Here is a 25,606-nt window from a genome sequence, read left to right as displayed (position 1 = left end):
ACCCCAGATTAAGATCCAACAAAGAGGAGCTCACAAAGACCGCCAAATACACAAGGAAATATGCCAGAATGGGTGAGAGCCAACAGAAATAAGCAATAGATTTAGGTTTCCAAAGATTTCAGAGAGTGGAATGATCAGATATAAAATAAAACTAATTATGTTTGGAATGACATATGATATAATAAAAACTAGCAAGAAAAGAGACTTTCAAAAACTGCTACGCATCTTCAGAAAAGAACAAAACAGAACTTTTAAAAATGAAAAAAAGAAGGTATTGAAAGTAATACAATGGATAGGGCAGAAAGCAAGTTATATATTGCCCAACAAAAAAATGTGTGAGTTGGAATAAGGCCCTGAGGAAGTAAGTCAAAAGAAACACAGAGAAGGTGATGGAAAACACACCTGAGAGGTTAAGAGATATTGCAGATAGGATGAGAAAGGCCAACATGCATATAATCAGAATCTTGTTGGGAGAACAGAGAAAATGAGGGAGAAGAAAATTCAAAGGGATAATAAGTGTGAATTTTTAGAAGTAAAAAATCCTCAGACATAGAAACACAAAATATGCCAAGTGGCCTAAATACAAGTAAATTCATGTTACGAAAATAATGGTAAAACCGCAGAATACCAGAGACAAAAGCCGTTGGAAAGATGGGCTAGATTAGCTGCAAAGGAATGGTAACAATACTGTTAGAAGACTTCTCAGTTGTGACATTGGAAGCCAAATGCGAGAACAATTTTCAAATAAACGAAATGTGCAAGTATGTCCCTCCCATTGCAAATTAACTAGATGCTTGATAAGGTATATTTTTAAAACATTTCTTAGAGTGTAAGTAATTAGGGAAAACTGAAAAGGGGAATAGTAAGCAGCAAACTAAACGATTTTATTATCAAACGACATGTGGTAAAGGAATTTCTAAAGGCAAGTCATGGGACAAAGCAAACATTTTGGAAGCAAGCTCTGAATGCAAAGAAAAACAGTGAGCAAAGAAATTGTAAATATGTAAGTAAATTTAAACACATATTGATCATGTAAAGCAACAACGTCAATAATAATGTTTAATTCAACTAGTGACAAACTCAGAACTACAAAAAAACTGCGTCACATAAGATTCAAACTGTTTTTAGGTTCTTACGTTGTTTGCAAGGAAGTAGAAATGTTCATTAATTTCAGACTTTAATTATGCCTGTTAAAAATTGAAGAGAAATTACTATAAAAAGAGCAAGAGTGTATAACATAAAATTGGTTAAAGAAAAAAATTGAGGAAATTTGAGGAGAAAGTTGAAAAATACTGATTTTTTTTTTAAAAAATTGTCAATTCAAAAGAAGGCCAGCAAAAAAGGGGACATAATAGAAAAGTCAGGACAAACAGGAAGAAGGGTAATGTCTGAAAATATTACTAAGACAGTCTGATTAATAGAAAAAATAGAGAAAATATAAAGTTCTAATAGCAATATCAGAAGGGAAAATATTTATAACAGAAAATATACATTTAATATATTTGGTATAAATAAGAAACACAGAATGTTCCAATACAAAAATGAAGAAAAAACTGAAAGCTCTTCTAACGTCTTCAAATTTTCTGTAATCAATATAGAAAATCTTGCATAACCAGAGTACCATCAATAAATGCTATTAAAATAAAGGAATACATGGGGTGCCTGGGTGGCTCAGTCGGTTGAGCATCCAACTTCGACTCAGGTCCTGATCTCACAGTTGGTGGGTTCAAGCCCCACGTTGGGCTCTGTGCTGACAGCTCAGAGCCTGGAGCCAGCTTTGGATTCTGTGTCTCCCTCTCCCTCTGCGCCCCCCCCCTTCTCAAAAATAAATAAATATAAAACAATTTAAAAAAATACAGGAGGACAAGGAAATACTGGTCAATGAAATGAACGAGGAGAAATAAAATGGTCAAAGACAATACAAAAATATTCACTCTCACTACTAACAAGATGTCTGATGAAGAAAAGACAACATTTCATGTATCAAAATTAACAAGACTGTTTTTAGAAATGCTTTTAAAATAATTTTTGACACTGGTGCTAGAAAACCAGAATTCTCATACTTTACTAAAAGTAGTACAAATAGGGGCAATTTTGGAAAGTAAATAAGCAGTGTATCCCAAGATCCACAAAGGGTTATAATTTTTGATCTAATAGGTTTTCTTCTACAGATTAGGATCAAGAGTTGTGTATAAGAATTAATTACAGTTTTATTTACAATAGTGTGAAGTTGGAATCAAGCTAATTGAAAATAAAATAGGGAAATAAATTATGTTATGCCAGAAAATAATTAATACAACATTTTAAACACAAACCTAGAAGTAAAAAATGTTCACCAAATGAGAAAAACAGAATGTAAAATCAAATATAGAATATACTTTCAATTTTGTAAAAATATGTATGTGCAAAAGGAAAATGTTACTGGGAGGAAATAAAAGTTCTGTCAGTGAGTATTTATGGATAGTGAGATTATGGAAGATTTCAATTTTAACTTTATTTTTGCACTGCTTTTTCTACAGTGAGGATTTACTACTTACATAATTAAAGAATCATGGTAAATGTTAACAAAATAATTAAAATTCAAATATCACAAGATGGTTATGACACTTCCAAAAGCGAAAACCCAGGGAAAAGAAAATAAACCACTGACGCTAACCATAGGAACTACTGTCCAGGAAGATGGCGGGCAGGAATGAAATGCCAGAGGGGCTAGCCACTGGCTGTGCCCAACAACTCACGCTTCTCTGTGGTGAAGCCAGCAGTGCTTTTAGCATACAGCTGCTCATTTGTCTGGCCTGGACAATGTGCCTGTCACCTTGGACAAGAGGTTTCTTACACCGTGTACTAGGCTGAACTGTCTCAATTCTTCATGACTGTCCGAGTCCCTGGAATCAAAGAATACTACAAAAACCTCAAGTAACTCCATGTTTTGCAAGAAAATATCCCACTGATAACGTTAGGGCCTAGGATGTGTTCCCAGCTTGAACTAATATCAGCATGTTTAAAGAATGGGATAAGAGAGAAACTTTTGGGCCAATCTGAGATTCAGATCCCAGTTCTTGCTCTACTGGTGAACAAGTATGTGGTTTCAAACAAAGGTCTTAAGCTCACAGAGCTTCAGTTTGCTCAGTTATACCTGATTCTGGTAAACAGAACAAATGAAATTGCTGTGCCTTTTTCCTTAGATTAATGTAAGGCTCAAATAAGGCTGAGAAAGTGTATGTAAACAAATGTTGAAGAACAGAATCTTAAACTCAATGTAAACATTTCAATTTTTCCCATGACCTAGGAAGATCAAGATGAAGCCCCTTACTTTGGCACCATGAATCCTCATTTCTATTGTCTGGAAAGCTCTCTCTAGTACATGCTTGATGAATACCTAAGTGCTAATGTTACAGAATACACTCCACTGGTCATCTACACTATCAAAAATTGAAATGTAGATAAATTAATTACAGTGGGTGAAGAGGTAACAGAGCAGCCCATAATATGTACAATATGAATAGTGTTTTTATTCCCTAAAATGGAAATGATGACCAGAAACATTCATCTTAAATAACTGGCAAAATTTCAAACCTGCATATATGTGAAGTTAGTATGAGTCTAACAATTGGGAAAAACTAGCCCACATTTTGTACTTCCATTAGACTGATACTTTCATTAATTCCTTGTTAAAAAAAAAAGGGGGGCAGTGCATGCCATCAGAGAAAGGACAGTACAGAATGCTACACAAGAAGAACAACTCATATATCCCACCCTGCTAGATATAACTATTATTAAGAATTTACTCTTTTCCATGTTTATCGAAATTAGATCACAATGTGTATACTACTGTGTAACATATAATAAGTTAACAAATCCTTTATTGTTGGCCAGGAAGTGGTTTTGTTTTTCAGTGTTATAAGTGGCAGCATGAGAATAATTGGCTAAAAAAATAATTAGAAATAAAAATAGAAACAAAGAATAATATCCCAGCAAAAATTGCCAATTATACTTAAGGACTCATACAAGTTTATACTCCCAGCAAAAAACAAAACAAAACAAAACATGAATAAGAAATGTACATTTTTAACATCCTCATCACTTCAGTCAAAGGGTTGTATGTTCACTTGCTGGTCATCCAATTGTTTGCTGTGCTCTTAGTGTGACACCAGAGCTAACAAAGCCAGCCAGTCTAAGTCACTTAAAGGGCGATAGATGCTTTTGCCTCCATTTCCCATGGTTTCTATCAGTTGATAAAGAAAGGCACATATTTTGTTGCTTGAGAGACTAAGACAGAATGCCATTATTTATCTCAATGAATAAATACAGCAGCCTCAGAAGTTCTAGAGCAATTATAGTGCCATTTGAAAAGATAAAATAATTTTCTTGTTCTGAAATTTTTTGATGTATAATTGACAAATAACACTATATTAGTTTCAAGTGTAAAATATAATGAGCCAACGTGATGATTTGATATTTGTATATATTGCAAAATGATCACCATAATAAGTCTAGTTAACATCTGTCACCATACGTAGTTATACAATTTTTTTCTTGTGATGAGAACTTTTAAGACTTGTTCTCCTAGCAACCTTCAAACATACAATACAGTATTTTTTTTTAATGTTTATTTATTTTGAGAGAGAGAGGGGTATGAGGGAGAAAGAAAGAGAGACAGAGAGACAGAGAGACAGAGAGAGACAGAATCCCAAGCAGGGATTCTATCAGCACACAGCCTAATGTGGGGGTCAATCTCATGAACCGTGAGACCATGACATGAGCCCTAGCAAGAGCTTAATCAACTCTGAGCCACCCAGACACCCCAAATATACAATATATTATTACTAACTATGGTCATCATGCTGTACATTGCATTCATATGGCTTATTTATTTTATAACTAGAAGTTTGTATCTTTGATTCCCTTCACCCATTTTGCACAGTCCGTGACCCTTGGCTCTGGCAATCACCAGTCTGTTCTCTGTGTCTTATGAGCTTGCCTTTTCTTTCTTCCTTTTCTTTCTTTTTTTCCTTTCCTTTCCTTTCCTTTCCTTTCCTTTCCTTTCCTTTCCTTTCCTTTCCTTTCCTTTCCTTCTCTTTCCTTTTCTTCCTTCCTTCCTTCGTTTCTTCCCTCCTTTCCTTTCCTTCCCTCTCTCTTTTCTTTCTTTCTTTCTTTCTTTCTTTCTTTCTTTCTTTCTTTCTTTCTTTCTTTCTTTCTTTCTTTCTTTTCTTTCTTGTTTAGATTCCACCTATACATGAGATCATATGGTATTTGCCTTTCTCTTTTTGACTTATTTCACTTACCATAATGCCCTCAAAGTCCATCCATGTTTTTGCAAATGGCAAAATTTCATTCTTTTTTTAGTTTTTTAAAAATATTTTTAATGTTATTTATTTTTGAGAGAGAGAGAGAGAGAGAGAGAGAGAGAGAGAGAAAGAGAGTGGAGGGGGGCGGGGGGGTGGGGGAGACACAGAATCCAAAAGCAGGCTACAGGCTCTGAGCTGTCAGCACAGAATATATATATTCCATATATATATATATAATTCCATATATATGTAATTCCATATATATATATATTTTTTTTTCACTTCTTATTTATCCATTCATCTACCAATGCACACTTACGTTGTTTCCATATCTTGGCTATTGTAAATAATGCGCTAACAAATATGGAAGTGTGGATATATTTTTGAATTAGTGTTTTCATTTTCCTTTGATAAATGCCCAGAAGGAGAAATGCTGGATCGCATGGTGTTTCTAGTTTTAAGTTTTTAAAGGAAGCTCCAGACAGTTCTCCAAAGGGCTATGCCAATTTACATTCCCACCAACAATCCATAAGAGTCCCTCTCAATACTTATCTTTGCCAACATTTATTATTTCTTATCTTCTTGATAACTGAGCATCTGTTCATACACCTGCTGGCCATCTCTGTGTTTTCTCTAGAAACATCTATTCAGATCCTCTGCCTATGTTTTAATCTGTTTTTTTTTTTCTGTTAAGTTGTATGAGTTCCATATGAACATTGAATATTAACCCCTTATCAGATATATGATTTGCAGTCAGCCTTTAGATGTTTATTTAATTAGAAGCCTGGCCCTCAGGCTGCAGCTATGATGATAAACTAATAGGCCTCTTTCACAGAAAGACTGAGCCCCTGAGTTTGTTGCCTCTTGCTGTGGCCTGGGGATGGTAGCTATTTAAGAAGTCTTTCTCCTTTGGTTACAATCCTGTAGGACTTGTGAATATATGCCCCACTGGTCACCAGAGCCGATCAATGAAGAGGTGTCCCCTGGTGGCAGCTGCAACACTCAGTGCACCAGACAAGGATATAAACTCCATTCCAGAAGATACCAGCAAGCTGGAGCAAGGAAGAGAGAGAACGCAAAGATAACGTCCACCAGCCCGCACTACTTGAGAACCTCTGTAGAGGCTGTAAGTGCACCAAGCCAGAAGCCTGCCCCTCAGGCACAGCTCCACTGGTCTTCAAAGCCAGATGCTTTGGGGGCTCATCTCCCAGGAAATGGTCTTAAAAGTTGGTATGCCTGATGTGAAGTACAAACCCTTCACCCCTCAGGGAGAAGCTCTGGGTTTTTAGTTCTCTCCTGAGTGTGAGTGTCGGGGTGGGGTTTATTTTGAGACTGTGTCTCGCCTTTTCCTACCTGCTTCAATGTGGTTTTCCTCCCATTCACTTGATCTAAAGGGGTTGCTCCACCAATTTTTAGGATTTTTTTTTTTTTGAGAAAAGCGTTCCATATATAGATGTGGATTCAGTGTGTCTGTAGGAGGAGGTAGTAAATGCAGGATCTTTCCACGTTTCCATCTTGAGCCAGAACTGAAAATCATTTTTTTATCTTTCTATTTAGACTTTACGATCATGTCACTGGAAAGACTTTCAAAATGAGAACAATATACGAATAGCAACCTTAAAAATGTAGTCCAGAAGGTGATCACTTCTGGACTCATCCTTTCAACTGCTACCGCCCTGGTCTTGCCACCATTATGTGTTACTGCTATTAGATTCCTACAGTAGCCTACTAACAAGTCTCTGTCCTTATATCCTGCCCCAGTAGCAGGAACTATAGGTTGATTTACATCACCCCTCAGTTACTGAGTCAGTTTCCTGATGGTTGCCAATGTGAAAACCTGCATTTTTTTTTTTGGCCGAGGGCTTTCTCTGGGCTCCTAAGAAGTAGTCCTCAACCAGTCACTAAAAGGAGTTGGGGAATAAATACTCAGCCCCATTGCCTCTGGTGTCCATAGTCTGATGTGTGATCTCCAAGGATATTAACTTCTGGTTGTTCATAGTGGTATTGGCTGCCTTCTATTTCCTTTTTCATGGTTCTATTCCCTACCAACAAATTCTTCAATCCCAGGTGAACAAACTCGTCTTGGTGTCTGTTTGTCAGGGAACTGTATGAAGACATCTCTCTCAAACTATTCTCAACCCAAAGGGCAGAGTGATCCTTTTTAAAACCATCAAATTATGTCAGTCTTCTTGCACAACCCTGCGACTGCAAATGGCTCTTCTCTTCACTCAGAACTCAATGTCAAAGTCTTTATAAAGATCTGCAAGGCCCTGTTATCATCTGCCTAGACCCCATGCTTACTGTTCCATGAACCTGACAGGCACGCACCACCTTAGGGTTCTTCCTAAGCCTGGAACACTGTTTTCCCTGGGAAACTGCTGCCTGCTTAACTCCTTCCCCTCTTTCAAGATTGGCTCAGATCTCACCTTCGAAATGAAGTCACCTTGACTGCCACCTTCTTCAATATAGCACACTCTCCTCCATCTCCACAAAGCAGTCTCAAAACCCTTATCTTGCTTTATTTTTCCTTTTCCCATTGCACTTACCAACTTCTTAACATATTAAATAATTTTCCATCCCCTGCTATAATACAAACATGAGGACAGAGTTCTTTGTTGCATTCTCTGATGTTTCCCAAGCACTTAGAACAGTGCCCGACACATAGGAAGCGTTTCATGAAAATCTGCTGACCAATTACCATAAATTTTCATGTTATTGCTGGGTGGAGGAAAAAGGACACATGTATACTGTAGGTCACACTATTACTGCAAAAATAATCCTCTTTTTAAGATAAGTTTAAAACCAACTAACACATTGTGTTTCCATAAAAATTAACATCCTAAGTGCATTTATTAAATTTTAACACTGTATTTTAATTTGTCACTATAATATGGCAAAATATAATGATTCATATTTGCTAATAGATAATTTAGAGTGTGATTATTCATGCTACATATATATATTTTCAGGTTTGACACCTAGGGCTTTATACAAAAGTCTTGTAAGGATTCAACACTCCTCGCTCATTAAAAATATAATCAATACATATGTAAAAAATTTTAGGAACACATCTACTTCATAGAATAGGCCATTTGGTATACTGTAGTACACAATTACCTGTAGATGTATCAAAAGTAATTCATTTCATATTGTACCTTACATTTTCCCCTGACTCTACAGATGTGGAACTTAGTGGCACATGAGTCAAATTTAATTTAAAAGAAATCCATTTCTTAACTTACTACATTATGAACACTCAAAAAATATTTACAGAACAGTAATAGCCAGCTAACCTATGGCTTTGTGTTGAGTTTAAACACCAAATTTTAAGAAAACCCAGCAGAGGAATTTTAAAATTACTTTTATTTTTAGGTTTAAATAAAATCCTTAATGTAATTTCAGGGCCTAAGCTTTGGAATTCACTGTGTAAGCAAATCAATAAGCCACACTGTACTGTTACACACATATATATATATAAAAAGAGATTTGGAGCAGTTTTCAGTGTACTATAAAAATGGAAAACAAATCTCACATATATATGCGTATGTATGTGTATACATTTAAGATAGATAACTTCCAGTTAATAGTAAGTATTACAAAATGCTTAGCAAAGAAGAAAATAAAATAAAATGTTAAACATTCTAATTCTATTGTTATTATTTTCTAAAGTATGTCAGAGGAAGATATTAATGGCCGTTCAGATTTACTTCTGATGTTTAATTTTTTACAGGAAGAAATAAACAAACAATTTAATTTCTAAAAGAATCTACTTAAAAACAATTTTTTTAGCTTGCAATTTTTTTAGATCTATGTTGCTGATTTGTTTGAGATGGTTAGACATATACAGCTATAGGTAATTTCGAATATCAGAAATCATAATTATTTACCAAGAGGGAAGAACTCTGATTTTAAAGTTAGTATTTGAGGCATGGAGCATGAAGGTACTCAATTTACAAAACTACCACCTTAATAAAGTAAATGTTACCTATTACATACTCCCCCAAATTGATCTACAGATTCAACACAAGTCCTATCCAAATACTAGTGGGCTTCACTGCAGCAACTGACAAACTCATCCTAAAATTAATGTGGAAATTCAAGGGACCCAGAAGCACCAAAACAACAGTCAAAAAGAACAAAGTTGGGAGACTCATATTTTCCAATTCCCAAACTTACTACAAAGCTACAGTAACCAAGATAGTGTGGTGCTATCATGCGATAGATCTATCAAACATTGGAAGAGCATTGAGTGTCCAGAAACAAATCCCCACACCTATGTTCAACTGATTTTCAACAAAGGTCCCAAGATCACAAATGGGGGAAAGAAATTCTTTTCAACAAATAATAAAAGATTACCATGTGTTCCAGCAATTCCATTCTTAATTACATACCCAAGAGAAATGAAACTTGCATGTAAACAATCACGATAGCATTTTTCAGCATATCTAAAAAGTGGAAACAACCCAATTATCTATCAACTGATAAATGTGTAAACAAAATGTGCTATATCCACACGATAGAATAGTATTTCACAATAAAAAGGAAAGAAGTCCTGATCACATGTCACAACATGAATGAACCTTACAAATTTTATGCTCAGGGAAAGGAGCCAGTCCAGGAAAACACATGCTGTTTCCATTTGTATTAGATGAAACGAAAATATGGATTAGGAAAATCTATAAAGACAGAAAGTAGATTAGCGCCTGGGGCTGAAGGAGGTGCTGGGAGAGATAGGGGAAGTGACTGCTGACCGTACAGGATCTGTCTTGGGGATGACGAAAATATTCTAGAATTGATTTAGTGATGGTTACACAACTCTGGATACACTAAAACCCACCAAGTTGTCCAATGCAATGGGATGAATTGTATGGTACATTTCCCTAAAGCTGTTTCCAAAACAAACCAAATACTATTACCTATTAATAAGTAAAACTTCCCACATACAAAGGGCCTGCAAAATGAGAATTAGCAGGTGAATATTTTTCTTCTCTGACATTTCATTGAAAACAAGTGGTACAAAAGAAATAGAGGCATGCCAATTATTTATATAACTAAGTAATAAAATGAGAAAAATAACAAGACTCCCAACATTAGTAGAATGCTTTAAAGGATACAAAGCACTTGCACAAATCGTCCTGCAGCCAACAAATCATAAACCAGAATGAATCACTTGTCTCTTCCCCTGAGTTTAAACACAGTGATCACATACAAGGAATAGGGATGATGCCAGTGGTCAGAACATACTCGGCAATGTTCTTGAAGAAACAGTTGGAAAGGTAGGTGGTTAGGCCTCTTGTGGGAAGTAAACGGTGGCCTGCACTAGGAGAGGCCCCACTATCCGCAGTGTCTGGAAAGGTGATGCCTATGTCACCTTTTGGGGGGGGCAGAAAAGCAACAGAAACCAGCCCAGTGTCAGCTCAAGGCTGCAAACTAATGATAGAGTAGCTTTAGAGGTCATCTGGGAGCGGGGGGCAGAATCCCAGAGCCATACATGTTGGAGACGGGACAACCCCTAAGCATTCACTTCTCCCTCCTCAACTGAGTACCTGCGATTACATCAGAGAGAGGCTACCATCTGAGGGGAATAATGCTTGGAAAGGAGGTATCTGAAAGTTCTCTCTTAGTAAAAGGGACATCTATGGCAAATGAGCAGTGGTGACTGAACCCAGGTTATACCCTACGGACAGCTGCCTCATACCCAACCACTAAATTGCTTGAAAGAGCACAATGGAGAGTCAAGAATTTTATCCCTCTTCCTAAGTGGATCTTAGTACCTAAAGTAAAATAGGTGTACATAGAAAAAAAAAAAAGGAGACCTCTGAAGAGTGTAAGCACAAGGAAAGAAGGAACGACATTTAAATAAAATATAACGAATGGTTTCAGAAAGATAAGGGAGGGTATTCGAAATATGAAACATCGACAAGTAGTTATGAAGAAAAAAACAACTGCAGCTATTAACAACAAAATACATCATTGGTGATAAGAAGTCAATGAATGGGCGAAATAGCAGAAAGGATACATCTAAAGACAATCTGGAATGGCAGGTGGCGGAATGCCCCGAGAGGCATCGAGAAGAAATAAAAGAGTACAAATAATGAGGAAAAGTTCAGAAATATAGATGATAGAAGAAGTATCAAGAGCATCTAATAGCAATTCCAGGACAGATTATGGTAAGAAATATTTAAAGAAACAGTAACCAAAGATTAGTCAGAATTATATAAAATTATAGGCCTGCAGATTCAAAGGGGCATAGATTGCCAAATAGGAGAATATGGACACATATCAGAGAGATATTTAAAAACATTAGGAAACAAGAGAAAATTATGAAAGATTGAAGAAAAGGAAATGGAGACCATTTACAAAGGACAAAGAATCAAACTGACATCAGACTTGGGACAAAAGAGTTATGCTTCTGAAGTTTTGAAGAAGAGAACTTTGAATTTTATATCCAATTAAACTGTTATTTACATGTGGGGACAAAATAAGCATATTGGTAGGCATCTGAAGTCTCAAAGATTATGCTACATAAAATTTCTCTTTAAAGAATCTCTTGGAGGGGGCGCCTGGATGGCTCAGTTGATTGAGCTACCGACTTTGGCTCAGGTCATGATCTCAAGGTTTGTGAGTTCAAGCCCTGCATCGGGCTCTGTGCTGACAGCTCAGAGCCTGGAGCCTGCTTCACATTCTGTGTCTCCCTCTCTCTCTGCTCCTCCGCCACTCATGTTCTGTCTCCCTCTGCCTCAGAAATAAATAAACATTAAAAAAATTTTTAAATAAATGAAGAATCTCTTGGAGGATTTACTATAGTGAAATATAAAGAAATGTATGAGTAAGCAAGTAGGTATAAAGAGTAAAGAAGGGTGAAGATCGTTCATCGTTACTTAAACATGCCACACTAAAAAAGTACACCCAGAATATCTGGATTAAAATTTCCAAACTGTATTAACATAGGTAGGAGGAACAGAGGGAGTTGAGAGCACGCTAATATATTAATTTTGTTTGAGACAGGCAGGGCAGGAATGTGTATTAATACACTTTTGGCGATAGGGAAAATAACCATCACTATGAATCTTGGTAAGTAACGGGTCACCATCAGAAACACAGAAATAGAATATGTAACACTCTGTTTAGTGGAAGGAAATCAATTTATCCAAAAGAGACGTGGAAAAAGAGAAGGGTAGTGACAACAAGAACAATGCGTACACACAGACACACAATGGAGTAGCTAAAACAAACATTGGAAGAACAGTAATTATTTTCAGTGTAAATAGATTCAGGCAGTTAATCAAAAGACAGACTTACAGAATGAGTGGCAAAATAAAAAGTTAATGGTCATTTCTACAAGGGATAGGTAATAAAACAAGGAAACAGATTGGAAATAAAAGAATAAAAGAAGGACTAGTAACTAGTCCTCTAGTAACTAGAAGGACTAGCAAACAGGAACTAAAAGAAAGGAGAGGTAGAAATTTTAAATAAAATTTAATGATAAAAATGACAATGATAAAGAAGGAAATTAAATTTGGAAAAAATAAAACAAAGAAATGGAATGATTATGTACACACACACCTAACGATACATGGTTGAGCGCTAGAAAGCAGAAACTGACACACTCTGGTGGCACATATGTATGTTAATTACATTTGTTCTGTAAGTTTGTGTTTTCTGGTTCTTTGATTGGTCCTTTTCCTCTGTGGACTATGTATGTATTATTTACATTCATTTTTCTCTTGTGACTTGTGTTTTAGAATGTTTTTTAACAGATGAGGAGAAAAAGAAGTTGGATTCAAATAGTTGAGGTTTACTATTTGTTAAGAGATTTTGTCCTAAGGTGTGCGAGGCAAAGGGCCAGCATGAAATTAGAGCACTTACTGTAACTTGCGTTTAATCATTCTATCTTCTAATTTCTGCCCAAGTAACAATGGAAGATACACATATAAATTTCTTAATGTTCTAAGCCTCCATTGCAACATGTGATCTAGAAGAGTAAAAACTCAAGTACACAACAGCTAAAAAAAATTTCACTGAGAAATGTCCTCTAAAAACCAGCTCTTTGATTAACATATACAAGGTCTGATTCAGTTGTTTAATTTATTTCTAAAATAACCAAAATGCTATAGACAGAATCAATTATATTTCTACCTGGGTTTTCGGAGGAGTCTATTTTTATATCCCTTGCTTTCCTTGAAGAAAAGCATGATTTGAAAATAGCAACATGAAATTAGTCACATAATGGCACTTTTCAAAAAAGGGAATACAATTTTCAACCCTACGGCGCTTCTTAATGTTCCTGGGTAAACACCTTACCATACGTGAAATATAAATAACAAATAATCAGCATACAACTCCATTACTAGGCCTCAAAATGCTTTGATTAGTCATTAACCATAAATCATAATCTGTGGATTTTTCCTCTCTGTGGGCTATTATTTTCAGAAAATGTTCCATGCATTATTTCAGGAATCCAGTTCTACATTTACTTGCACATAATGATTTCTCCTTCACCACACTCCATTTCTGCATTTGCAATAAAAGAATATACTAATACAGCCATTGCTACAAATAAAAGCATTCACAATATTCTACAATTCTCAACATTCAAAAAGGAAACTATGTAATTAAAATGCAACTCAACCCCACCCACCTTTTATAGTCAACTTCATTAATAAAGATAAATGTGAATTGTTAACGAAAAGGCATTGGGCACTCCAAGGACTAAATATAGGTGCTTTGTTTCTTCCATCATACCTGTATCTTAAATTCCTTCAGCTCCTATCTGTCAGAGAAAGGCTGCCAGGTGAGCAGTCTGTCACTCTTGCCTAAGCTAATAGATTCTCCAGTGGCTTCTGTTACAGCTCGTGTCATACCATTAAAACTATGTGCCTTGGAAGTGGCATAACATATGTGGCTGAATCTTGTCAACTCTACATAATCAGACTGTATTTGGCTGCACAAGCAGATGCAGATTAGAGAAGCGATATAAATATGCAAATCACAGTGGTCTTCTCTGCACCACCGGTCCTACCTCCACTGGCCCTCGCAGATACTCCGTTTGTTCAGCTCCTACTTCCAGTGCTACATCAACAGACGCAAAGGGACGGCTGGCCATCTGCTGTCGTTCTCGAAGCAGTTGCTGGAGGGGGGTAAAAATGATTTGTTTAAAATAGGCTTAAAAATACATGAAATTCAACAATATCTGGTTCCATTTTGAACAAATAGTACTCAAAATTTAGGAATCATCTGATACACAGACCTACAGCTAGATCCCAAAAATGAAAATTTGTTTTCTCCCCAGGTCATAAATCCTGGGTCATAAATCCGCAGAGGCTTTAAACGTATGGGACCTGCAGAGAGAACTTTCCCCCTGACCTCTCTCCCACAGACCTAATGAAATGTACTCAAAAGCATTTTGAAAACTCCAGCTGAGGGGTTCTATTTCAGTAAGAAATGCTACTGTGATGATGGCTATGCCAAGGTTTCCTACTCCAAGTAATGCAGCTTTTGTCTTAGCTGAAAGTAAATAACAGTAAAAATATTTAAGAAAAGATAACAAAAAGTTTCAAAATGCATTAACAGAGATTAAAGAAACATCTTCCTACAAAGCCTAAGTGTGAGAAGTCATCAAGATGCCCGGTCAACTGCAATGGAATCAACACGAATTGCCAATGACAGTATTTGTAACTTGATTCAAACCCTCTGTGTTCATTATTTAAAGTGAGGAATGGTTGGCAGTTTGCAAAAATTTTGTGCCAAGGCATCTAAACCACGCCCAGATATTTGCTTCTTCTTCCTTGTGCCTACTCTGGGCTTTACCCAAAAGCTAAAACCAATAAACTAGTAAGTCCCAGCCAACTACCGAGCTAATTTATATTTCTGCCTTTCCTTGTAATTATAATATTCATTAAGCCATGATAAGAAAAAAATTGATGACCAGCAGTAGATATTGCAAATCTTGCCCTTCTCATTCTACACAGCTAATAAAATTATTATTAAATATTAAAAGTGGATGAGCGATGCAATTAAATACTCTTTCAAATGAGAAAAAAATCCTATCACTGAAAAAGGCAAAATCCTTGAACACAATGAATAGCTTCATTATTCACAGAGATTTTTAAAGATTCACTGGCATTAACTGAAAACATTAACAAATGGTATTTGAATGTAAATGTATGTCGCACTGTGATGCATCATTCATTAAATTCCCTTTAAAAGATGAAGGAACAAAAGCCAATACCTCATGGCAGTTTATTATTTAACATTTTTGTTTTAACACTTATAACCTAGCAGTGACAGTGTTCATGAAATGAGCATCTAAAATATAGGGGGCGCCTTGGTGGCTCAGTAAGTTAAGCATCCAACTTTGGCTCATGTCATGATCTGGCAGTTCATGAGTTCAAGCCCCGCGTCTGGCTCTGTGCTGACAGCTCAGAGCCTACAGCCTGCTCTGGATTCTGTCTCCCTCTCTCTCTGCCCCTCCCCTGCTGACGCTCTGTCTCTGTCTCTCTCGCAAAATTAAATAAACATTAAAAAATTTTAATAAATAAAATAAAATACAATTTAAGGCCTTGTTTTGTTATTATTAAAAAGAGAACATCCGCATGCCAATATTGATGGAACAGGAAAAAACAATTATTACTGAGAAATAATTTATGCTCTTAGAATATACTTAAAATTAATGAAGACAATTAAACATATACTCAAAGTAAAAAGTAAATGATCTAAGCTACCGAATTATTCATTTAATATAACCTAAAAAGGTATTATTAAATATGCAGCTGCTGGAAAATAGAGTCTTGTTTGTGCCTCTCGTAGGATTGGCCAATAGATCTGAACATTTTATCTATACAAAATGCAAACATAATACTACTTCAAATGCCAAGGGGCACTAAGTGTAGAAGACGCCATGCTCTTTGTCTCGCCAATAAAAATATACACACAGATGCACAAAGAGATACGGACACGCACATATGCAAATACACAAACTACTTTTCTGATGGTAATGGACAAAAAGCCTTGAGAAAACTGTAAATTTTAGTTTGGGTTTGAAGACAATTTTCTTTCTTTCTTTCTCTTTTTTAATGTTTATTTATTTATTTTTGAGAGTGAGAAAGAGAGCATGCACAAGCTGGGGGGGCCGAGAGAAGGAGAGAGAGAGAGAGAGAGAGAGAGAGAGAGACAGAGAGAGAGAGACAGAGAGAGAGAGAGAGAGAGAGAGAGAGAGACTCCCAAGCAGGCTCTGCGCTGTCGGCTCAGAGCCCAACCTGGGGCTTGAACTCACAAACTGTGAGATCATGACCTGAACCGAAATCAAGAGTCAGGTGCTTAACCGACTGTGCCACCCAGGGACTCCTGAACACAATTTTCTAACTTTGTATTACAAAGTTTCTTCATTTGTACTAGTTCTCCTCAGAACACAAACCACATGCCATATAATTAGAGAGTTTTAAGAAAACGAACAGCTTCTGTTACTTTAGCTTACCTTTTCCCTACTTCTAAAAGTAAAAGGTCTACAAAATATAGTCAATGAATATGTAATACCACAAATTATAATTTAAATCTACAAATATCCCAAATTCACTATCTTTGACAAAGAATAGACTTCTCTGGACTGTAACGTATTGTTGTGACCTGTGACCCCCCCCCCCCCACGCTCATACTAAAGAAAAAATCAGTGAGTATTACTTTTGTTCACTTAAAAAATTAGAATACAAAGGTATTTTTAAAGATTCCAATCTGTCTTCAGAGCTTTGAATTTCCATCACTTTTTAAAAGTTGAATGTTTCCATCACTTTTTAAAAGTTCTGCTTTGCAAAGCAGAAGAAAAACATTGTTCTTGCTCAAGACCGTAACACTATAGTTTGTAAAAGAAGACATGATAAAAAAAAAAAATTAGGAGGCGCCTGGGTAGCTCAGTCGGTTAAGCCCCCGACTTCGGCTCAGGTCATGATCTCACAGTTTGTGAGTTCAAGCTCATGTAGGGCTCTGTGCTGACAGCTCAGAGTAGGGAGTCTGCTTCAGATTCTGTGTCTCCCTCTCTCTCTGCCCCTCCTCGCTTCTCTCTCTCTCTCAAAAATAAATACATGTTAAAAATTTTTTTAAAAATAATTAGGGCACAAAATAGCATATAGGATACACATAGGGAATTAGCCAAATGAATTCTCTCTGGGCCACTTAGTAGAGGACTAGTTCCAGGACTCTGGTTGACATACTCAGTTTCTGACTTCAGAAAGTGAATGCAAATATTCTGATTGAAACTCAGGAAAGGTAAATCATTGCTCATGAAACATTCTTGCTTGTATGTGATGGCTCTACAATAATGAAGTGGAATAAAGTGAGATTCTCTTTGCTACTAAGCTCTGGTCTCAGCCATACCCTTATCAATGTCCTCCTTCTTGCCAGCTAACATCTGTATGCATTCCTTCTTGAATTTAGTCCCCTCTGTGTCAGAGCAAAGAAGATGTAAACAGCATGCTCACAACACAAACTTTGTCAAGATTTAGCACAGATGCTGACAGGAAATATAACAGGGCTCTGGAGTTAGAAGGACCTGTGTCTGAATGCCACCTTTTCCACTTATTAGCTGTTGGAGCTTAACCAAATTACTTAGACCTCTCTAAGCCTCAATTTTGCTCATCTGTATAGCTGGGTTATTAATAGTGCCTATATCTACACTGATACCTCAGAGGACTCGTTTTGAATCCCAGCTTCTCCATCCACAAACTCTTGGACCATAATAAAACTACTCGGACATTTCTAACACTTACTATTTCTCTCCACAAAATGGGAATAACAATCATATCATAAGGGATAATGCACCGAGGAGCTAACACACCCGGACCGCTTGACACAGAGGCTGGTACCCTGAGAACGCTCAGTAGGTGTTCATTGGTGCAATTATTATGTTAAATGTCAAGCGCTGATTTTGTCTTTGAAGAAGGCACACTACCACAGGCCGGTTTTCTTCAGTGCTCATGACACATTCTGCTACGCTCTCCCTTTTAACAAATGTTGCAAATTTATGAGACAGTTGGAAAATATAAAATGAACTTAGATTTGGGACTACTTTCTGCTATTGTGACAAAGAATGGCAAAAACTCAACCCAAAAGTTAGGAGGAAATGTAGAGTCCTTTCTTAAGAACTTTTGAAAAATAATTAATTTATTTTGTGATTGTGATTTTTATATAAAATGAAGTTTAACATTTGTACATCAATAAGAAGCCATAAAACAGATGATCTGTTTTATAACTAATCTGCTATCGCCAATTATTCAGCAGAAAGATAAAGCCAAAATAACAAATTGACCATAATACATTAGATTATAATCATGCTGCCATAAACACTGTTGTGAAGAAAATTTAAAAATGAAAGAGATGCTCTTAGTGTCATGTTTGTTGCCTATAATAACTGTTCTATTATTCAAAATGTCTTATAAAACAAACCATGAAATTAAAAATAATGTGAAAATCCTGGTTTAAATATGGCAGTCAAGAACAGTCCCTGATTCTATCTAATGTAGATCTAATTTTTCCATTCAATACTACCATTTCAAATACTGCATCATTTTTCAAAGTTCATATTAACCACCTTTCCAACCATTCCAAAGGCATACAACTCTCTAGTTGATTTGAGGATAATAATCTTTAAACACTACACAAACAAAAAAGTAACTGTCCCCAATTTTCTTCGTGTCTCCCTCCTATGTCTAGGTTCTATCTATCTTTTTTCCCCACTTCCAAAAGTCCTTCTACCCTTCCCCAAGTTTGAATTGATCATCCCATCTATGAATTATTTACTATTTTAGTATGTATTATATGTTTAGGCTTTTCTGAAATCTTTTATAAGGAAAAAAAAATCTATTTTTATTTGTTTTTCTATTTCCCACAGCATTTGGTTGGTAGTCAATAGTATTTGATTAATGAACCTGAATAACTTAGAGTATGAAAACATGTATCATCCAAATGTGAGTGAAGGCAAGTTATGATAAAACTAATTTTAATTATGATTAAGACTTTAAAAGCATATGTCCCCTGATATTCTAGAATTTATGCCTTATCCTCCAAAGTAAGTAGATATTTATTTTTTTAGAATGGGACAATTTTGTGGATCCAACAAATAAATACCAGGTTTCATATTTTTACTTTATTGCAAATATGAAAAAATGGCCATAAAGACATCATAATGCATTTATATTTTTAATAGCAGTTCTATCCCTAAGATTTTGGAAAGGCATAAAAGGAGCAGTCAAAATGATTTAATCATTACTCCTGAGCTTATACACTAAAATAACAAAGTATTTGAATTAGAGATTAAGCAACATTTCATGAAAAAGAGCATTTCTGTTATTAATACAAACACATTTAACATAAAGCAATATAAGCGAACAATCAATTTTGTTCTTTTGCTGTTAGGATGGTACAGTGCAATAAAGAGAAGTCACAATATCTTTTTTTATCCTTAAATTAGGAAAGCATGATATCCTTTAATTTTATACAATTGAATCTACAAGGCATAAGCCTCAAACTCTTATTCAGAATATTGGGAATCTTCTGCTTCTAAGTCTTCCAGTCTAAAGTTGGTATGAGCACTTCCTGGGAGTGAGTGGCCTGTCATAACATCTTTGTTCGGGTTACTTCAATTACTTTTTTCTAGGCCTCTCCAATCTTTGACCTACTGGGACTATGTTACTCTTGAAATAGTTGTTTACTTAAAAATAAAAATTTTCTGGGACGCCTGGGTGGCTCAGTCGGTTAAGCATCCAATTTCGGCTCAGGTCATGATCTTGTGGCTTGTGAGTTCCAGCCCTGCGTAGGGCTCTGTGCTAACAGCTCAGAGCCTGGAGCCCGCTTCGGATTCTGTGTCTCGCTCTCTCTCTGCCCGCCCCCCCCCCACCATGCTCTGTCTCTCGATAATAAATAAATGTTAAAAAAACTAAAAAAAAAATAAGTAAAATTTTTCTAAGAGCTTTTTCTTAAGTATTCACCTAGTTTATTCAAAATATTCACTTCCAGTGATTTTTGAAACTTCTTTGTCAACTGGTATTTTTGCAAATTTGTATTAACTTGCAAAATAAACTTCAGTGACTCTTCAGAAGGGATTTTGTCATTCAGCAGATTCTACTACACCTTAAGTTTATTCAATTTTATTCATTATTTTAAGACAAATATCATCAGTTGTCAAATGGCCATGGCAGATTTTCCAGGTAGGTTGTTTAGGTACACAGGGTTGTTTGGGCAATAATGTGCCAAAAATGAAACCTACCTATCATGAAGCCTGTGACCAGAGGAAGAAGAAAGCAAAAGTGGAAAATGTTTCTAAATCTTCCAAAATATAAAGTTTAATATTACCTCTAAAATGCTAATAGGTTATACGCAAGCTTATAAATATATATTTTATGAATGTCAATGCCTATGTGAAAGCGTATATGTGAATATACATGAAATTATACATATGGTAATTCAAAGTAAATATGTTATAACTCACATTCAAATTAAAGCTAAAACTCTATATAAAAGGCCAAGATAAGGCTTAAATAATACCAGTAAATGAAGGTCTTTGTTGTCATTGGATAACACTTAGAATATAATTGGTATGACTGAAGCATAGTCTTCATAGATTCTGAAAAGGACCTTCATAGATTCTTCAACCTGTAGACCATAGACTTTTAAAGGATGAGTAGATGAGTACCAGAAAATCTGTGCACTAATAGATAATATTTTTCTTCAAAAAAGTTTTTTTTGTAATTTCAGTTGATTCAATAATTTAACTTACTGCTGTCTTTAGAAGCTAATGGCCCCTCATCCAGAACCAGAATGTAATTCCACTATTTTCTTAAATTCTTTCAACAGACAAATCTCTCAACATTTATTAGTGCTTAAAAATAAAACAGAATAAATACTGAAAGCAAGACTACTTTAGGATTCTCTATGTATCCTTATTTGTTAGATAAGAACTTGAAATATATCCTAAAAGCAGAATGGGTTCAAACATTCAAACAACTATTTCTAATGTTTCCTTTTATTTCTTCATCTAGCGTAGTGGTTCTCAAGCTTTGGTGTTTACGAGGTTGTACGTGCAACATCACCTATATACTCTGTACTGAATGATTTTGTCTCTACATCAGCCTTACATACTGATTTAAACAGCTTCCATGTAGAATAACTCTTGTGCAACTCTAAAAATTGTCAATATGATCAAGAGCAGAGTGGCACAAAGCATATGGCCCAATAGTATCACCATCATTTGCATATAATAAGGTCTTAAAAGCTCTCTACTGAAGGGAATTAAAGAAAATCTATCTCACATTTACAAGTAGTGGCATTTATGTATGGACTGTCTTTATTTAGGTTAATTTAGGCAATGCCAAAGAAAAGAAAGTATAATAGATCTTCCTTATTCTTATGTATTCATGGTTATGCATTCTTAATTAAACATCATGGGAGCCAAAGCTGTATTTCTTACAGGGCACAATTCTTCCCAATTGAAGATGAAGCCAAGAAAATAGAGCACCTGATAACTGCCTCTCTCTCTCTCTCTCTCTCTCTCTCTCCCTCTCTCTCTCTCTCCACACACACATACACACACACACACACACGTCACTGTAAATCTGTAGGGAAAGTAGGTTTAATCTAAAAGGGTTAGACCTTTACAAAATTTTATTTTTTCTTACTACAAAAGCTATATCTTTGTTTAAGTTTATTTATTTATTTGGAAAGAGAGAGACAGAGAGCATGAGCATGGGAGGGGCAGAAAGACAGACTCGCAAGCAGGCTCCACTCTGTCAGCACAGAGCCTGGTGTGGGGCTCAAACTCAGAAACTGCGAGATCATGACCTGAGCTAAAAGTAAGAGTCTGAGCCTCAACCAACTGAGACACCCAGGCACCCCTATGGCTTAAACATTCACAAGGTTGTTTATCAAATCAGTTAAGCTTTGTATCATTGGAAAGACCTTGGCAGAATCATTCTGGTTAGAAAGATCAAGCTTGTTTGTGGTATGGAGAAAACAAAGAAAAGCAAAACAATATTTCTATCAAATTATCACATCCACTTCAGAAACTGCTAATATTTCTAACATTTCTTTTAATATTTTGAAATAAGTTAGGATAGAATTGGTAGCTTCCTCATTTCTCTTTTTAAATGAAATGCTAACATGTCCCAGCATAGCCAATCCCTGGTTTTCATCAACGTGTGTGTGCCTGTTGACTGTTAATTATGAATTCCATCTTGTGAACACTTTCTCAAAAGAAAATCATTTGTAGCTAGTAATAATAGTTAATTGTCTATGCAAAACTTTGATAATGCAGATGATATACCTGCGTGTATTTCTTTTTATCTTAGAGTTGGCAACATATTTCATTTAATTCACCAATGAAAAAAGAAGTATGACTGCATGTCATCTCTTCATGCATCAGCAATAAGAAAATAATTCTCGGGAAAGTCTTCCTGCCTTGTGAAGAAATTTCATTAAGGAACAAAAGCAGATACTGAAGTTCTTTTTTACTTGGCATTCCAAAAGATCAATCTTAAAGGATTTAAACTAAATTTGGGGCAGAAATTTTTACTTCCCTCCCCTCCTCTTTCTTTCTCTCTCTCTCCCTTCCTCCCTTCCTCCCTCCCTCCCTCCATTCCTTCCTTCCTTCCTCCTTCCTTTCTTTCTCTCTGTATTTGTAAAAGCCCATTCTTAGAACCATTTGATAGAGCGTTCTTTCATATCTTTATCTACTTGGTGAATAACTTTGGCTATGATCATTCATTCATTGAAAAAAAAATTGTACTGAGTTCCTACTGTGTAGCAAACACTTTTTGGGGGAATGGATATATAAGAGGTAACTCTTCCGGTTCTCTTCAGTAAGGTTTTACATGCTATTAAAAAATATTAGGGACTCTTCTAGACCATCTACCAGGAGACTGGTGGCAGACAAATGGGGAACATTCTGATGTTGGGTGAAGTACTTATGTAACCTGGATTTAAAAGCCACAAAGTCTCATGTATTTCTTGGTGAGCAAAAACTGTAAGATATGTCAAGATGTTGCAGAATATTGAAGATTACTAAAGGAACTTCTAAAATCCGGATTCTTAATCCTTTCTTTGTGACATGGATGGCATCACTGATTTAGACTTTGCCAAAGATGACCTCACTTCTGAATGAAAGAAGTCATGCAGAATGTATTTATCTAGAAGAGTGAAAACCTCAGCTATTGCTTGATACCATGCTTATTGCCAAATCTAAAGATTACTCTAAGGGCGCCTGGGTGGCTCAGTCGGTTAAGCATCCGACTTCGGCTCAGGTCACGATCTCACGGTTCGTGGGTTTGAGCCCTGCGTCGGGCTCTGTGCTGACAGCTCGGAGCCTGGAGCCTGCTTCAGATTCTGTGTCTCCCTCTCTCTCTGCTCCTCTCAGGTTCTGTTTCTCTGTCTCTCAAAACTAAATAAACATTGAAAAAGATTTAAAAAAAAGATTACTCTAGGCACTTAAAAATCATTACAGTATGTAGAAGTCTTGTTTGTTCAATAGATACTTAAACAGATAAAAATTACAAAAAAATTCATTGCAGAAAACATACAATGGTAAGGGCAAAGAGAGAGCAGAAGGACAAAGTGCTTTAGGTAGGGGGACAGGTCTCCTAAGAAATGCCAGTTAACCTGAAACCTTGAATATTCAGTCAGGATACGAATGGATCGCCAAGAGCTCAGTAGTTTAAAATAGAAAAGTGTATTTCCTGCTCACAAAAAATCCTCTACAGGGATAGGTAACTCCCCATCTGGTAATTCAGCCATATAGACTGATCCAACCTTGAGGTTCTGCATCTCAGCCCAAGGATTCCTTGAGTCTAAGAGCCTAGTGAATCCTGTATGCACTTTTCAGTGCCTCAGACCAGAAATGACAGGCATCACTTTCCATAAATAGTCACACGGCCCACCCTCACTACACAGAGGCCAGAGAATGTAGGGGAACAGTGGAGAATTAAGTGAATGGGACAAAGGAAGCCAGAAAATATCATTTCAGCAGAAGGAACAGCAATTGCAACGTTCCAGAGGCAAGTCTTAATTAAGTTAAGAAACAGAAAGAAGGCCGAGTCTTATTTAAGCAAGGTGGCAAGGAGCAGAATGGCCAAAGGATAATTTTGGCTTTATCAAGGTTCAGAGAAATTGAAGGAACATATATAAATCATCAGACACCATAGGATCTAAAGAAGTCATATTTATTATTTTTTGAAACATAATTTCTTTTTGTATTGCCCATTCTTATGGTGTTAGCAGTGGCTTAGAACAAACAGGCAAAAAAAAAAAAAGATTTTACCATCCTCAAATATAATTATTTAAGACATAACCCAAAAAACAGAAACAGCAGTTAATCTCAAATACAATGAACCCAGCTCTCCCAATAAGTACCAAAAGGTCAATTTTGTATGTAACCTTCTTTAATACAAAAGGCCAGGTGGTTGTAATTTATCTGAGCAAATCAAAATGAGCAAAAGGATGAGTACTGAAAAGGTCATTTAAAAGCTAGATCCCCAGAATGGATATTTAATACATATTACTCCTCAAAGAGCAAAAATGGGAAACTGGATAATTTCAAATTTTGAAACTTGCGCTAGAAAAAAATATTCCCCACATGGAAATATCCTCACAGTCATAACTGTGGAATATATTATTTCCCCAAGTTAGAAGTCTAAGTTGCCAGAGAAATGCTTGTCCTGCTTTTCAGAGGAAGAACAAATGAATGCCTCTGACATCCAAGACATGCACAATATGATCAAGTCAACCTTGACAAGTGGAAATATAAAAGCAGCTGATTACAAAAGAAACGACACATTGACTCTGGCCTGTGTGCCGGTAATTTATGACTGGAGGCTCTGGTTACAATAAAGCTCAGATCAATCCTTCAGGAGTGTCTCCCCCCTCTTAAGAATTAATTTACTAAAGAAGTAATTTTTCCTCCCTGATTCTGGGAATCAATACAAAGCTCAAGACTCATTTTGGAACCACAACATGTTAGCTTCTGGGTCCAGAAATTCTAAATGCAATGTAATCCAGTTAGCTTTTACATTTAGTGTATAAGGAGTTCATGTTGAACATTTAAGTACTTTGTGACAATAATTTCAAAGTTCCACAAGACACTTAAATCTTCCTGGAGACATAAGTGACTCAAACACTGGCATTTTCCCCTTAATCGATATGTTAAAAATATTTTTTTCCTTTAAGGAAAATGTGATTATTTTGCTATTAGCAAATGGAGCCATTTTCGAAAGTTCAATATTGAGAAACTGTAAAAATGACTTTTCTGCGAAATGTTTCTTTGTGAAATAAGACATCTGTTA

The 25,606-nt window shown here is 36.0% G+C and overlaps 1 protein-coding gene across 1 annotated transcript in view; it reads right to left on the bottom strand.

Annotated features, from left to right (window-relative positions):
• ATRNL1 (attractin like 1) overlaps positions 1 to 25,606 on the bottom strand; it is a 754,994-nt gene that overhangs the window by 231,409 nt on the left and 497,979 nt on the right. The window contains exon 27 of the mRNA XM_027063193.2: positions 14,311 to 14,418. Within this exon, the coding sequence (XP_026918994.2) occupies positions 14,311 to 14,418 (108 nt within the window). The remainder of the gene's footprint in view (positions 1 to 14,310; positions 14,419 to 25,606) is intronic.

This window comes from Acinonyx jubatus, chromosome D2 (assembly GCF_027475565.1).
Source record: "Acinonyx jubatus isolate Ajub_Pintada_27869175 chromosome D2, VMU_Ajub_asm_v1.0, whole genome shotgun sequence".
In the NCBI taxonomy this organism is placed as follows: Eukaryota; Metazoa; Chordata; class Mammalia; order Carnivora; family Felidae; genus Acinonyx; species Acinonyx jubatus.
This window is presented reverse-complemented; position numbering and strand designations above follow the sequence as displayed.